Consider the following 15,073-nt stretch of genomic DNA (forward strand, 5'->3'; position numbering starts at 1 on the left):
TTGGCATTTTATTTAATTTATCGCGTTTTATGTGGCAGACTCCACGGGAATGGCATGTAAGGGTGCCGAAGTGGCAGACAGAGCAGACGTTGCATGCCACCGCGACTAAGGCAGCCAAGCGCTGTACGCCAATGTATTACACCAATGAAAGTGTGGTTGGGTGTATGTATGCATTCAATAGACGTGCGAATTGCCTAATTGCAGCCAGGCCGTAGATTTATGGAACTTTTATTTAAATGGATTTCTTAATGCTTAACATTTGTTGCAAGAACTGCATTGCCACAGCGACGATTTGTAGCTCAGTGGGAGGAATGGAAGCTCTTCGAAGCTCGTACTTCATTTGCTACACTATACATTTTTATAATTTAATTGTTTGCGTTTATTAATTATCGTAATTCTTATTTATAACATTACATCGTAATTTCTAATCGTAAATATATTATTAAATGGCTAAGCTTCTAATTTACAAATTAATAAATACAATTCGGATTCGATGAAGAATTTACATAAACGATCGTGTTGTTGGTATTCGAGTTTGAAAACAACCAACGGTAAAGTAGGGGACGGGGAATGCAATTAAAGGAAAATGTATTGGCGAAAAAGCTTGAAAGCGAGACAGATGGAGTGAATGGAACAACGACTACCACCACGCCCAGTGGCCACAATTAGCTGCGGGTGAGTAAACCTGCTATTCGCCACTATAAGCTTCACACTTGAGTTACTGCAATCATGGCTGTTCTTGCTATTGCTGTTGCAGCTGCCGCTGTTGTTGTTGTAAATGAAGTTGCTTTTGCTGTTGTGCTTGTTGATGCAAAAACTGTTGATGTTGCATGAATTGTTGGTGTTGTTGTTGTTGTTGTTGCACCCTGAAATCTCGTTGTTCACGGTGTAGTTGTTGCACTGGGCCTTGTGTCTGTTGTTGTTGCTGCTGGATTTGCTGCAATTGCTCATGATGTTGCTGCAGCTGTTGCTGAAACTGTTCTCGCAATCGCTGGTGCTCTTCAGCATCCATTTCACTGCCATAATCATCCATATCGATGACTTCATCCTCATCCTCTTCGATTAGATCCTCCTCATCATCCTCTTCTTGATCTTCGAAACTATTCTGCGAGCTGTCGTTCTTGTTCGCATCATTATCCCCAGCTTGACTGCCCTTCTGACTCCTTGAATCACTGTCACCCTCCTGTTGCATGCGCTTGTGTTTGGTGCGGCGATTTTGAAACCAAACCTTGACCTGCAAAGCAGACAATATTTCAGTATAACAGACAATCCGTTTTAAATTACAGAGATTAACTAATCTATAGTCCAGAATTTTTCTTCTAACAATTTCCTTCATATCCTCGGACTACATACTCTGGTTTTTCTTCGAAGACACCACACCAAAAAAAAAAGTGATTAGTTTTCCTTGAACTTGAAAAGTAAAGGTTCAAGGGTAATTCTTACTGAAGTGCTGTTGCTATCTATAACATTATCCCTTAATTCTTTATTATGAAAAGTGGTTCAAAGCTTTGGCCGATTAAATATACCATATGTAGCCAACATTCTAATAGTACACACAACGTGATTTCAAATACCTTCCGTCTCACCTGCCTATTGGAAGAAAGCGGCTATTAACCACTTTATTACTGCGACCGTTATTTGCACGCCATGCATAAAACACTAAAGGGTGTTAGAGAGTCAATTGGTTTGTGCGCAACTTTCCCACCCCTTCCTGACAATTTACAACCCTTGCCTCTATTGTTAATGGGCAAAGCTGGCAAACAACTTGAGTACCTGGTATTTACGCTTTATCTGCCACAATTGCAACATTCGCACCATAGCATGGGGGTTGTATTTACGGCTAATAACTCAAGTAGTTAGGCTGTTAACGATCAGTTGACATGCAATCACTTAAACTTAGGCCGTCGTTCAAGTTCCCTTCCATTGCAATTGAACCCACAAATACCCTCGAGAACACCCTCGGTCATGGGAATCTACCTTTGTACTTGTATACATATGTATATTTATGTGTGTATTCTTTTGTTATTGCTGTAATAAGCCCATACCGAGGAAATTGTTGCCGTTGAACATTGGCTTAGGATTGCTACGAATTGCCGGTTAGATGCACCCCAAAAGGAGTGATGAATTTGAATTTGCCATTTGATAATTTTTGGGGGTGCGGGCGTGATTAATATATGAAACCACTTATTGAATTTGATGCCCTCAACTTAACCCCATACATATTTAACGATAAGTATCATATGTATCACACGGTTTGTTAGGTAGTGTCGGTGGGTGGAGAAATAGTTCAGATTTGAGTAAAATTTACAATTACAGTCACGTGGCCATTTTGTGTTGATAGCAAATTACATAATTGTTGTATATATCCGCTTAACCTCTATTTATGCTATGTTTGCAATATTTATTGGATACCTCGGCCTGAGCGTTAAATATTAGCAAGTTGGTTAAAAGTACTTCGGGACTCTGGGGAAGCTAAAAATATGTTTAATCCGTTGCACAATTTTTGTGGCATTGTTTGACGAATATCCTTGTTGCACTTTGTCCCAAAGTTATTCATTGACAGTGTCACTGTTCACTGTATCACGGTGTCTTTGAGCACAAAAGTGTAGTTGTGCCGGTTCTGAAATAACTATCTTTAGCTCCCGTCATTAAAAAATACTATTAAATTGTCAAGTCCCTGTTGCGCCAGCATGGATCCAGCATAATCCATACGTATGCATCGGTATTTGGTAACCACGTTAAATCTATAGCACCCGGCACTAAAGTTCAGCCACACAATATTGTCATACGGGCTTACCTGTGTCTCCGTGAGACTCAGTCCTTGCGCCAACTGCTTCCGTTCGGCTCCCACCACATAGTGATTACTCTCGAAGGCATGCTCCAGCTTCAGCAGTTGGGTAGGAGAAAATGCTGTTCGCACACGTTTGGGCTTACGAAAAGGCTGCAGTAAGAAATCTGAAAGAGAAATAATACAGATAAAATCAAGTCAGATGCCAAGACAGAGGACTTTACATTTGTTTTTTGAAAATATATCAAATATATCGTGAATATACCTCATATCCATTTCGTACCACACTCACCACCTTCATATGTGCCAATATGTACTTATGTATCTACGTCGGAGAAGTCGCAATTTTAATGAACCGTAATTTGTTCATGCATCATTCCCCAGATTAATACAGCAAAGCGAAAATATTCGACGCCAGTAGTTGTGTACCAGCAGATAATGTGCCACATTGACAGTTGAGCCATGGTTGATGTGACATCCTCATCTACTTGTAAGTCTATTTCGCTATCGTCACTTAAGTTATACACAAATAAGTAACCAAGTAGGTACTCACTTCGGCATTCAAATAAACAATTTTCTCTCGCCAACAACAAAAATGGTCTGTATGTATGTGTAAGGAGCGAGTTAATCACATATTTTCCCAGCCACAAAGTACCGTTATTGCCAAAAAAGTACGTGGAAAGCTTTGAATTCCTCTGCTTGAAAAGTGGAAAATTGGTAAAAGTGAGCTTTAATGATTTCGCGGCCGTGCTTATATGGCCGCACACATTTTGTCATTAGCAAACATTTTCTAAACAAATATGGTGAGCGCCGCAGAAATGTTAGCGCGGAGTAAGTATGAGAAAATCTGTTGATGTCAGGATCTCTATTTGATTGTGCTAACGAGCTCCCATCTGATAATTTTAGGGAATTATCAGCAACAGTTGCAGTTCGCAGATATTCCACCGACAGAAAATTTCGTGCCTGCAAATACATCTGAAAACAAGTAAAAAGCTAACCTCGGCTGCACCGAAGCTATACCACTCTTTACAGATGCACTTGTTGTATCATAGAAGGGTATAAAATGATCTTTATCTTGATTTTGATCGCTCAGTTTGTATTGCAACTCTATGCTATAGTTGGCCGATTCGAACTATATATTCGGAGATTGCACCGCTGCTTTGGACAATAATTATACCCTGAACAGGGTATATTAAGTTTGCCACGAAGGAAACGTCGGAGACCCTATAAAATATATATATAAATGATCAGCATGATGAGCTGAGTTGATTTAGCCATGTCCGTCTGTCTGTCTGTCCGTCTGTCTGTATATATACAAACTAGTCCCTCAGTTTTTAAGCTATCGATCTGAAATTTTGCACCTGTCCTTTTCTCACAAAGAAGCTGCTAATTTGTCGGAACGACCGATATCGGACTACTATAGCATATAGTTGCCATACAAACTGAACAATCGGAATCAAGTGCTTGTATGGAAAACTCTTTCATTTGACGAGGTATCTTCACGAAATTCGGCATGTATTATTATTTAAGGCAATAATCTAATCGCCGAAGAAATTGTATAGATCGGATGACTATGACATGTGGCTGCCATATTAACTGAACGATCGGAGTAAAGTGCTTGCATGGAAAATTTTTTTATTTGACGAGGTATCTTCACGAAATTATCATGAGTTCTTGCTTAAGGCAACAAATTATTCTCCGCGGAAATTGGTCAGATCAGATCACTATATCATATAGCTGCCATACAAATTGAACGTTCGGAATCAAGTTCATGTAAGGGGCCTTTGTATTTGTGAAGGGTATTATAGCTTCGGTGCAACCGAAGTTAACGTTTTTTCTTGGTTTTTCTAAATTTCGTTAAGATATTTTGTTATTTAAAAAATTTACAATAAAATGATTGGATTTTGATCGATTAGTTTTTATTTCAGCTACATCCTATTGTGGTTCCACTTGAGGAGAAGAGAAGTGACAAGGGCTTGTAAAAGAATGAGGACAAAGTTTATAAAATTTTTTCTAAACTCGCTTTGCAAACTGTAAGCACTGAAATACATCTATGGAGGTCGGCAGGAGACAACAATTCAACACAGTCTTTGGCACCACTAATGCCACGATTCTAGGCGGTCCTTGGAAAGTGTGTTTACTGTCGCCTTAAATGGTGTGACTTCGTATGCACAGCTGTTAAAAGCTTGTATTTTTGCTCAAACTTCGGCGCTATCGTACATTCATCGGTTCGGTGGTTCGTTATTTTTATACTCCCGCAACATGTTGCTACAGAGTATAATAGTTGTGTACACCTAATGGTTGTCTGTAGCATCTAAAACTAATCGAGATATGTAAATATATATAGGAATACGTGTGCTAAGTTTCATCAAGGTATTGCAATTTTCACTCATGTTATCGCTTGCAGGGATGCACAGACGGACAGTTACTCCGATCGTCATACTGATCGTTTATATATATATATATATATATGAATATATGATGAAACTTAGCACACGTACTCCTTGGTACCTAAGGGCGTTGCTATTGCAGATGAGCATAATCGGACCATTGCCACGCCCATAAAGCGCCATTAAACAAAAACGTATAAAGTGTCATAACTAAGCACTAAATTAAAATGCACAATTGTGAGTTGGGACAGTGGATGGTAGTAGTAAGGAACACATATGGCATGTATATTTCATAAAAGTGGACGGGTCTCCGTGGCATTGCCCACATTTAGGTGAAATCTATATCTCAGGAACTATTTGAACAATTTCAACGAAAGTTGGTGATGAGATTACCCAAACATTCCTATCATACACTGTGAAAATGGATGACCTGAATGAATCGGATGACAACAACGCCTAATAAAATTGTCGAAATATGATAATAACTTTTCAAGGACCCAGACACCAAATGCTTACAAGTCGTGCTAACGAGATTAATTCGAAGTCGCCAACATAATTTATAAATAAAGAGTTTAGACTAAAAGTTCCAAACGTTTTGACTCGATATTTTACTCGGTTGATTTTGTATCGCTACAACGGCATGATACGGTATGATCAAGAGTAATCAAGTGTTATATAAGCATGTATGTAAGTATGTGTTCACATGGTTGGCTGTATAACAAAAGAAGGCGTGCCGGCGGTAACAGCTCTGAGGAGGCTATTAGAAAGTTACTGCTGGGCGTGCGCGCTCTTCGACTACCTTTGTATTTCGGTTGCATCGACTCTTCGAAGAAATGCGGTTAAAAGGGTTTCCCTATTGAGTTCTTGGACTCTTGTGTACACATATATTTATTTTGTGTTAATCAAGCATCAGCCTCAAGGGACACCAAATACATATGTACATATGTATATTCTGGAAATTTTAATTAGATTTCGTTTTCGTTTTAAAATAAATGCGTATATAAAGCAATTGTTCGGCCTGCTAATATGATTTTAATAATTTTTCGAATGGTAAGCATTTCTTGGAATTCAAGAAGGCTTGCATGGGTTCCTTTGATGCGCACATTTGTGTTCGGATTACAATATCCTATTGTATTAGGGCTATTCTCGGAGGGGAAAACATCGACCTAATTGCTATTCACACATGTAGATTTTTAATTAACTTTTAAGTATGTTTGAGCGCAAAGTTCATGCTTACTAGTTTCTGGAAAAGTCAACATTTTGACATTTGTACATGCAACCACTTCGATTGGTAAGCTAAACTGGATCTCTCGTTACTCAGCAATAAAAGGTAATGACGAATGGTTGCAAGCAAGAAATCGCTTTATTGTAGCGCTCGTTTGCACCACCACGCATTTGCATAACACAGCCGCCATTTCGAAATTGTCCTCATCATCGTCATTAAAGCTAACAACCTGCCATGAGGCGAGGTAAACGCTGTTCGCCACTGTTCCCCTTGAGGATGAGCTAATGTGTATTTGTAATATCAGCGTTGCATCGCATTTGCGGTGGCGGGTTTCACAGTTATGCGCGCACGGCGGTTCCTCGCGTCGGACGCGATCTCTTTAACAAGTTCGTATTAGCCATCTCCATCATGCACACTTTTATGTGAATAGTCGCAGTCTTCAACCTTATTCGAATTCGACTCTTCAATAGTAACATGGTGCTGACACGGTTGCTCTTGGGTAGCGCCGAAGAAGAAGAACTGCTAAAGACTTCATTGAGAAAGAAACGCAAGATGTGAGTGTTTTGTTTTTGGGAACGCACTTATTTAAGTTCAGTTGAACATTTCGAAATAAAGTTTCTCTGATATTTACATAATAGAATAATTACAGATTTAGTACTGCTGCATTTCTCAGGCCGGAGGCTGAGAGTTACGCTTACCATACTGGAACACACCTGGCAGCTGCTTAGTTTACTGCCGAGTACATATGTGCAATATATATGTATGTACAGTACCGAGCAAAGCCGAGCAAGTGTTCAGAAATTTTATTTTAACTCTATATATAAACTAGAAGATCCGACGGCGCGTTGCTGTGGCTATAGTATACAGAGTACAGGAGAAAGGGGGAAGATCGCGGCCCGGAATTCTCAGGAAAGCCCAGTGCTTTACAACAATTTTTTGGAAATTTTTTTTTCCAACAATTCACTGCAATTGTTTCTGTTATGAATTACTATACTTATTTCATAAGAATATCTGCTTGTAATTTTATATTTAAAATTATGCTTCACTCTATATCACCCCGAGCCCCGGTTTTCTTTTTTCATGGTATGCTTTTATAAAATACTTTTAATTATAGAATAATCTATTCAATACAGGGAAAATATTATTTACTAATACATACAATATATTTGTCAATGGAAGAAATAATGAATTATCCTTTTGGCATTTTACTGACAATTTTAGTTAATTTAATTTTTTTGAATTTTGAAAACATGCTTATTTTTAGAAATACTTTTTTTATTTATGTATTGTTCTACTTTTAACATAATTGAGATTTACACTATCCTATCGTTTAACTTGAATCAAAATTTAATTGAAAAGAATTTAAATTTAAATTTTACTAAAACCGGTTCAGTAGTTTAGTAGATAACCCCGAAGGAAAAGTGATACATAATTTTTATATATTATAAATATGTATGATATAGATAATAAAAACATCAATAATTAAATAAAGGTGAAATATTGTATGTGCGCGAAATGTCGGAGGACAGCCTAAACTCCACTCAGAACATGATGCACGTTTAATGGAACGGGAAATGCGGAAAAATAGCTCGATAACACCAAAATAAGACAGTCAGTGAATGGAGCGCGCGTATGTCATTGCATCGAGTCGGATTGGTATTAGCTATCCGGACAAAAAAGCTGGCCTTATCGACCATAAAAATTGGAGCGATGAGGATTGGAAGCGTGTGATTTGGTCAGACGATTTCAGTCCGACGGTATAAGTTAGAAGGAAGACTACTCGAATATTTTGCTGACCAATTTGCCGGGTTTCATAGATGTGCCTACCCCAAATGTAAAGCCCTTTTTCAACAGAACGGTGATCTCAAACGCTAAAATAGTTAAAGATTTCGGGTAATGAAGTGACCCGCACAATCCCCCGATCTCAATCCAATTGAGCATTTGTAGGCAGTATTAAAAAGACGGTTAGCAAAATATCAGAGAGCACCTGATAAAAAAGACGAGCTATGGCAACGTGTACAATACGAGTGGAACCAAATTCCGAACAATTTTATTCAAAATCACGTGGAAAGCATGTCTTAACGTGTTAAAAGCGTCATTCAAAATAAAGTTCCCTGAACTAAGTACTGAAAACACACGAACATATAGTTTTTGCGGAACGTGCAAAACTGAGAAAATTAAGTATCTCTTAAGTTTCTTACTTATTATCTTTTTATATTTTAGTTTTTAGGTTATTTCGTAAAACATTTGTTTACAAATGAATTAAAGAATAAAACACTCAAAATTTCATTGAATTCGGTTGCGTTTTAATATTTTTGCAGAGCTTTAAAATACAACATTTGGTCGGTTGTATGTATGTATAGGTATATAGCAGAGTGTCTTCTGAGTTCATCGCAATAGATATCGACATATCAAACATTATGTTGCAAATGAGAACAAAGACTGAGGAGTGCACGAGTACACTAGTCCAATGTTGTTGTGCGTCATTTAAAGTGTCATGCCGACAAGCTGAGCTCTAAGTGAAACGATTGCGACACAAACGGCAAATATATAGTTAACTGTTTGGTACGATCGTGTGAATGTATGTATGTATTTGAATGACAGTTTCAGCCCTCCAACAATTTTTTATTGATTAGAAATTGCTGTTAAAATGTCTGTCCTCTTTTACTCTGGTCTTTGTTTTTGTTAATAGAGATTTTTGCGAAATATATGCAACATTTGCAAAGGAATTTCATTGGAAAATTCAATTTCACTTATTAAATATTAAGTTTTACAGTGAGCCTGATTGTTATATAAACAGTGCGTTGTAGCAATATGCTGCTGCAATTGAACTTTTTTCGCAAAGAATCTTCAATAAAAACTAATGTCTTTATTATTTGAGCAGCATATTGCTACTGCATTTCACGTAAGGTCGAAAGCATCCAGAAACCTCAACGACGAAAATACGCAGGCTTCTAGCAACACGTTTAAAACTGATTTATATACAGCGTTGGTTGCGGGAAATATGCCATGGAATGTGCTTAGCAATGCTACATTTAATAATTTAAAAAAAGAGAGAAGAGATTCCTTGATAACATACATAAATGTTACCAACAATCCATTCAAAAGATTCGCGACACTTTAATTGTAGGAGTATTGAGCGAAAATTAATCTTCATGCTCTTTTTTATTGTGCTGTAAATAGTTGGAAGAATAATGCAACTGTTACTCAATTTGTGAATGACAGCGCTCGAATGTTGTGCTTACAAGGGAATAAGTGAAAAGCGTTGTTGCTTTTAATGGACGCTGCAGCAAAAATGATCAAATCAGGTGAAAAGTATTTTATCCGATTCTCATACACGTAATTTGTTTGGCGCTTGGTTTACATTTAATAGCTGAACGAGTTAGACCATTATTTCCCGTCGCTAACTCGTTCATATCGTGTGTAAAAAAATGTTCATAAAAGTTTCGCTCTACGTACAACGCTACAAAAAAATCCTAAATAACTGCTCATAAAGCCTTTCGGTGTTTCTAAAAAATAGTTCTTTCAATTAACTCATTAGTTATCAACAGTTGCGGCATGAGTTCAGTTAGAAAAAACATACGATAAACAACAACATTAAGTCATTTATTGGTGTGTATGTGTGCTTACGTGTGTGTATGTAATTTTGGAGCCAGGAGCCAGCCCTTTTCGTCCGGAGCGAAAGGTGCGTCAAATAAAGTAATTGGATGATGATAAATGGAGCATTTGGAGGGAGTTTAGATGACAGTTGAATTAATTTGGAGGAAATGGAAATGTTGAAATTCACCCAAAACTCTTTAATTTCATACTGAGCAGAGTTAAACGGCAACGCTTGTCAGTTTTTCTTACTCCATTTGCCTTTTTACTGTGCTAATTTTAAGTAGAAGTCAAATACACCTCAATTAAAAACGCATTAGCTTCGGTGCTGCCGATACACGCCGAAGTAGGCGCGCAGCAAGTGTGTATAGGAGAACATACATACGTACATGTGTCATTGCGTGGATAGTTAAAAGTTAAACATAAAACAGAACAAAGCCATGTAGAGCGGGCGCCTGTCTTGTCGAGCTACAAGCGCCGCTCTTTTAGCCAATGCCGCGCACACACACACAAGCACTGTGTTACTTACGTATATGTATATGTATAATGTATGTGTATGTGTGCATGTGCTGGCTTGCGTCCATATGGAGCACACAATCGCTTTTTATTTTCCTCTCACATTTTTATTCTATATTACAGTTGTGTTTTGTGCTGTTCTGTTGCATGACACTAACTTGCATCCATTCAAATTAACGATGTGTCCCATGTTGTTCAAACAATTTAATTAAAATGTAATTTATTTCAAATTGCTATACCTATGCGTACACTTAGAAGGTTTGACTGCTATTTAGCTTGTTAAAGCAATTCTTGCCTCTTTGCACTTTGTTGCAGTCCCAATTCTCAAGTGGAGTGCTTGCATCACTGTAAGCCGCGTCCAAACTGTGGCTAAGTGTGCACTAATTTACTTGTAATAAATGGATATTTCGTCTCTGGACGAGTGGAAGAGGAGGCGTTCCCAAACATTTCGTATAATTATGATGTTTCTAATGAAATTGATTAATATTCTGGAAGAGATGTTATTACGTTTGGGTTCTTGGGAATTATGACATGCAACTTGTTTCGTATAGATTCGAGTAAAAAACATTTCATTATCTAAGACTCTAGACTAATCACCTTAATACAAGTAAAATACTCCAAATTGTAAAAGCAGTAAGGTTCGGCTAATTTTAGAGTAGAGAAAGTTATAGGCGAAATTGTAGAGCTGATACAATCAAAATGAGATTATTTTATTTGTGGCTGTTGAAATGCCCAAGAAGGTTCCGTATACAATTTATAACGAATTCAAATTCTCAAAATTTAATGTAACGTCATGTTTAAAATAAATAATAATTCTTAGGTTATGTTTTGTTATGATTGTGAAAACTTACTACCAGGAAATCGATGTGGAAATATCCGTCCATGCCTGCTGAGTAGCCAAGGGTAGAGAGGGTAACTATCGCGAATCATGTGTGGGCCGCCGAAGTGGGGATGATGCGGTCCGGGTGGGAACAGGGCCATCGGATGACCGCTTGGCAGATGAGCCGCTGGATGATGTTGTTGCTGTTGCTGCTGATGGTGATGGTGCGCCAAGGCAGCAGCCATTTGGAACTGAGCGGCCAAAAAGTGTGGATTAGGAGGGGGGGGCGGTGTTGCAACCACACCGGACGTCGAGGATTGTGACGATATACCAAGGGATTGTGGTAGAGGAGGAGGTCCAGAGGCTTGTATCGTTGGAACATTACTACCTTCTAAAGATACAGGAGCTCCGCCGCCAGCATTGCCAGACTGAAGTAGAGATAAACTTTGTGGAGCTTGTAGAGGTAATGGACGAATCAGACCTGCTGGTATACCAGGCACATGAATTGGTCGCTTGTTAAGCTCCCCAACTGTGACACCACCGCTATTTGGCGTTGGTGGTGATCGTGGTGTAGTGCGGCTATGTGCCGGTGTTGGTGCAGGCGATGGGCTTCGACTGCGGTTAACGGTGGCATTGTGCTCATGGGAAGATACTACTGACTGGTGGGAAGGAGAGCGGGATCTAGTGCGTGATCGGCACCTGCCGACCAAGGACGGACTACTGCATTCACGTTCTGGTGAATAATCCAACATCGAACGCCGGCGGCAATAAATAAGACCCAATGGTGGTGGCCGTGTTAAAGCTGTTGTATGCTGATCCGCCACTGAGCTGATGGGACGATAATTTACAGTAAAGCTATTCCTTAATTCTATTGGTTGTTGGCATTGGTGAGAATCTTCGCTGAGGCTGAGGCTTATGCGGCTTGGCGGTCGCTCGTAAGAAGCGAGCAATAGACGACATCGATCGCGCTCAGCATTTGTGCGTTCATCGGGACTGTCACTGCGTTGCGATGAAGAGAGTGGTGGGGAAATAGCAGACGAGCCGCTATTATCGAGTTTATTGTGGCTATTGTTGACATTACTACCGACAATAGAATCGATGCTGAACGCCAACTTCGGTTTAATCGACGCAGTAGTAACGGTCGCTGTTCCTATGGTTGTGGTGGTGGTAGCATTGTCTTCAGACCGGACAATGGTGGTGGACACGGCAACTGCGGCGGCCGCCGCTGCAGCTGCTGCCATGGATGAAGGGGTCAGACCCACGACAAAGGGATTAATAGGCGCCATTGGCAGCATGTTGAACGGTTGGCGACTGCACGTGACCATTTGCGAAACTGCGATCAACACAATCTATCACAAACGAGTGTTAATACGCGCGCGCGAATTAAAAGCGAAATTCGGGCGACCGATCCAAACAGGAAATTCAACTTTCACTTAATAACGGTCACTTGATCATTTGCTGGGCAGTGACTTTAAAATTAATACACAGTGATTGAGGTGCACAGATTGTGACAAGAAAACACTTCGCGGTTTGTTGGTTAATTGAAATCGCGACAACTCGACAACACAATTAAATGCTTGATTTACTAACTGCGGCGGTAACAATGAAAATACAATTGACAAGTTGCAACGCTCTACTAACTTCACAATGTATGTGACGCTAAAACTGACTAAACCCGCACCATTCGATTTGTTAATAGTTTCCACTGAGGAAGAGTGCACTCGCAGTTTCAGATGAGTAGCGACACCGACAAAAGAGACCGCAATTGTGAATCGGTTATAAGTAACAGTAGCGCTGGCGATGCCGTATTTGTGTTGGCGTAGCGTAACGGTTGCGCTAGAATTGACGAGTTGTCAACGCCATAATGTGCCTCAAAGCGTTTAATTGCGCACACACGCACGCATAGCAGCCGCGCCTAATACATATACTTCCGCTTAAAATCACAATGTCCACGCGCCGTTCAGAGATTCTGTAACGCCTTTGCGTGTGGGTTTTAACCGAATTAGTTGTTATTTAATTGTGCATTAGTGGCGATAACTTCCTTTTCGGGCACTCAGAAGTGCTTCAATAGCGAAATTATTGTTCTTCTTGGTTTAGCATGTCTTGCGACGGTAAATCGCGCTGCGCCCGCTTTGCTTTTAAAATATTAACATTGCGATTCAACGAAATGTAAACGCCCGCTTTCGCTCGTGTCGCGTTGTACTTTAATGACGCAGCGGTGCGAGAGCTTATCGCCGCTATGCATAGCCAGGCACCAGCCACTAGCTGCAACCACCGTTGCTACATGGAAGAACGTGGCCGTCTAATCGCGTCAAATAGTTGTCTCACTCTCTTGCCTGCGCCAAGTGAACGATGACGGCGGCTGCGGCGGCGGCGGCGGCAACGGCGAAACCTGCCCGTGCACTTTTTGAGTCATCCGGGGCAAGCGCAGCTTTTTGCTGGAGTGTGATTGCGAGAGTGCACATTGAAGTGTTAACGTATTCTCAATTACGTGGCAGCCAGTGTAGGCGTTCTACACATTGCTGCTCTCACTATACATAATACTTAGGTGAAGCCACACATACTAATGCATATGCATATATGTATATATTTACATGTGTGCGGTGTTATTAAGCCAAAAGTTAGATATTGCACTGGTTATTTATATGATAATGTTAATTTTGATTGACATTAAATACATGTACTAATTACAATAATTAATTAAGCAGTTGGAACGTCAAACACGAAGAATCGAGACGAGCGTGTCGCTTGACGTTTGTGGATATAATGAGCTTGCAGTAAATAATTCATAGAGAAGAGCACATAATGAAAAGGGAGCGCAGACCGTCACTTATTTTTTCATCTTATTTTTAATCCTTGCGAATCTCTGTGTTTACAACTATTACCACATAAGTATGCGTACTTATGTATGTATGTACTATATTATCATATATATATGTTTGTTGGAAATTCGGAATTTTGTTGAAGTTCCTAGGTGGACGAGATATGCTGTTTCTATGATTTTCATTCGTTGCAATTGTTACTCAATACGGAGCATTTTCCAATCAATTCCTATTTTTCAACTTAGCCATTCTACGGTTGAAATGAGAGGATGACCAAATGCCTTTATCTTTTTCGAAGCATCTAAACCTCTACTATCAAGTTTCCCTGTTTTGGAATGCTTTCGATTCTGCGGGTTGAGACGTTTCTATAATATATAACTTCTTTGTTGTTAAAAACCCGTCTCATAATTATGAATTTATAAATTCCAAATAACTTTTACATTTAACAAACTGCAGGCAAAAGGGACAAAACGTCAACTTCGCGTATATACATACATATATATTTATACATATGTATGTATATATTTATACATATGTATGTATATTTATTGCGATTTTTCTATTTTTCAAAATCAGTGAATTCGAGTAAAATGAAGAGCGCTGTGATCGTTAGAGAGAGAGGCAGTTCGCCAATCAGCATTGCACAGTAACTTTGGGCGATGTTTTGCCGCAAAAACAATTTGCTTCACGGCTGGGGAAGAGTGTTAAACTTCACTACAACGAAAAAGTCAGAGTTGCGGCCAAGCAGCCCAGAATCTGAGCACTTGTGCATAGCTAGTGGTGGTGGAGTTTTCGTGGAACAAATACAGAGGCAACCTCGTCGTGGTCATTGAGGAGCAAGCAGCATCATTAAACGTGTTTGTGGTTTTTTCCTCATTCATCGCCCCAAAGCGTCTGTTTCACACACTCCATCTC

General features: G+C 39.5%; 1 protein-coding gene across 1 annotated transcript; it reads right to left on the reverse strand.

The window, feature by feature from the left end:
- Positions 1 to 300: 300 nt before the first annotated feature.
- Positions 301 to 13,586, reverse strand: E5 (empty spiracles homeobox protein E5). The gene is made up of 3 exons (XM_014232608.3): positions 11,368 to 13,586; positions 2,798 to 2,955; positions 301 to 1,234 (listed from the first exon to the last, which is right to left on the reverse strand). Exons 1-3 carry the CDS (start codon positions 12,659 to 12,661, stop codon positions 743 to 745), a joined length of 1,944 nt encoding a protein of 647 aa, XP_014088083.3. The 5' UTR covers positions 12,662 to 13,586; the 3' UTR covers positions 301 to 742.
- Between the last annotated feature and the right edge of the window lie 1,487 nt (positions 13,587 to 15,073).

Source organism: Bactrocera oleae, chromosome 2 (genome assembly GCF_042242935.1).
Source record: "Bactrocera oleae isolate idBacOlea1 chromosome 2, idBacOlea1, whole genome shotgun sequence".
Classification (NCBI taxonomy): Eukaryota; Metazoa; Arthropoda; class Insecta; order Diptera; family Tephritidae; genus Bactrocera; species Bactrocera oleae.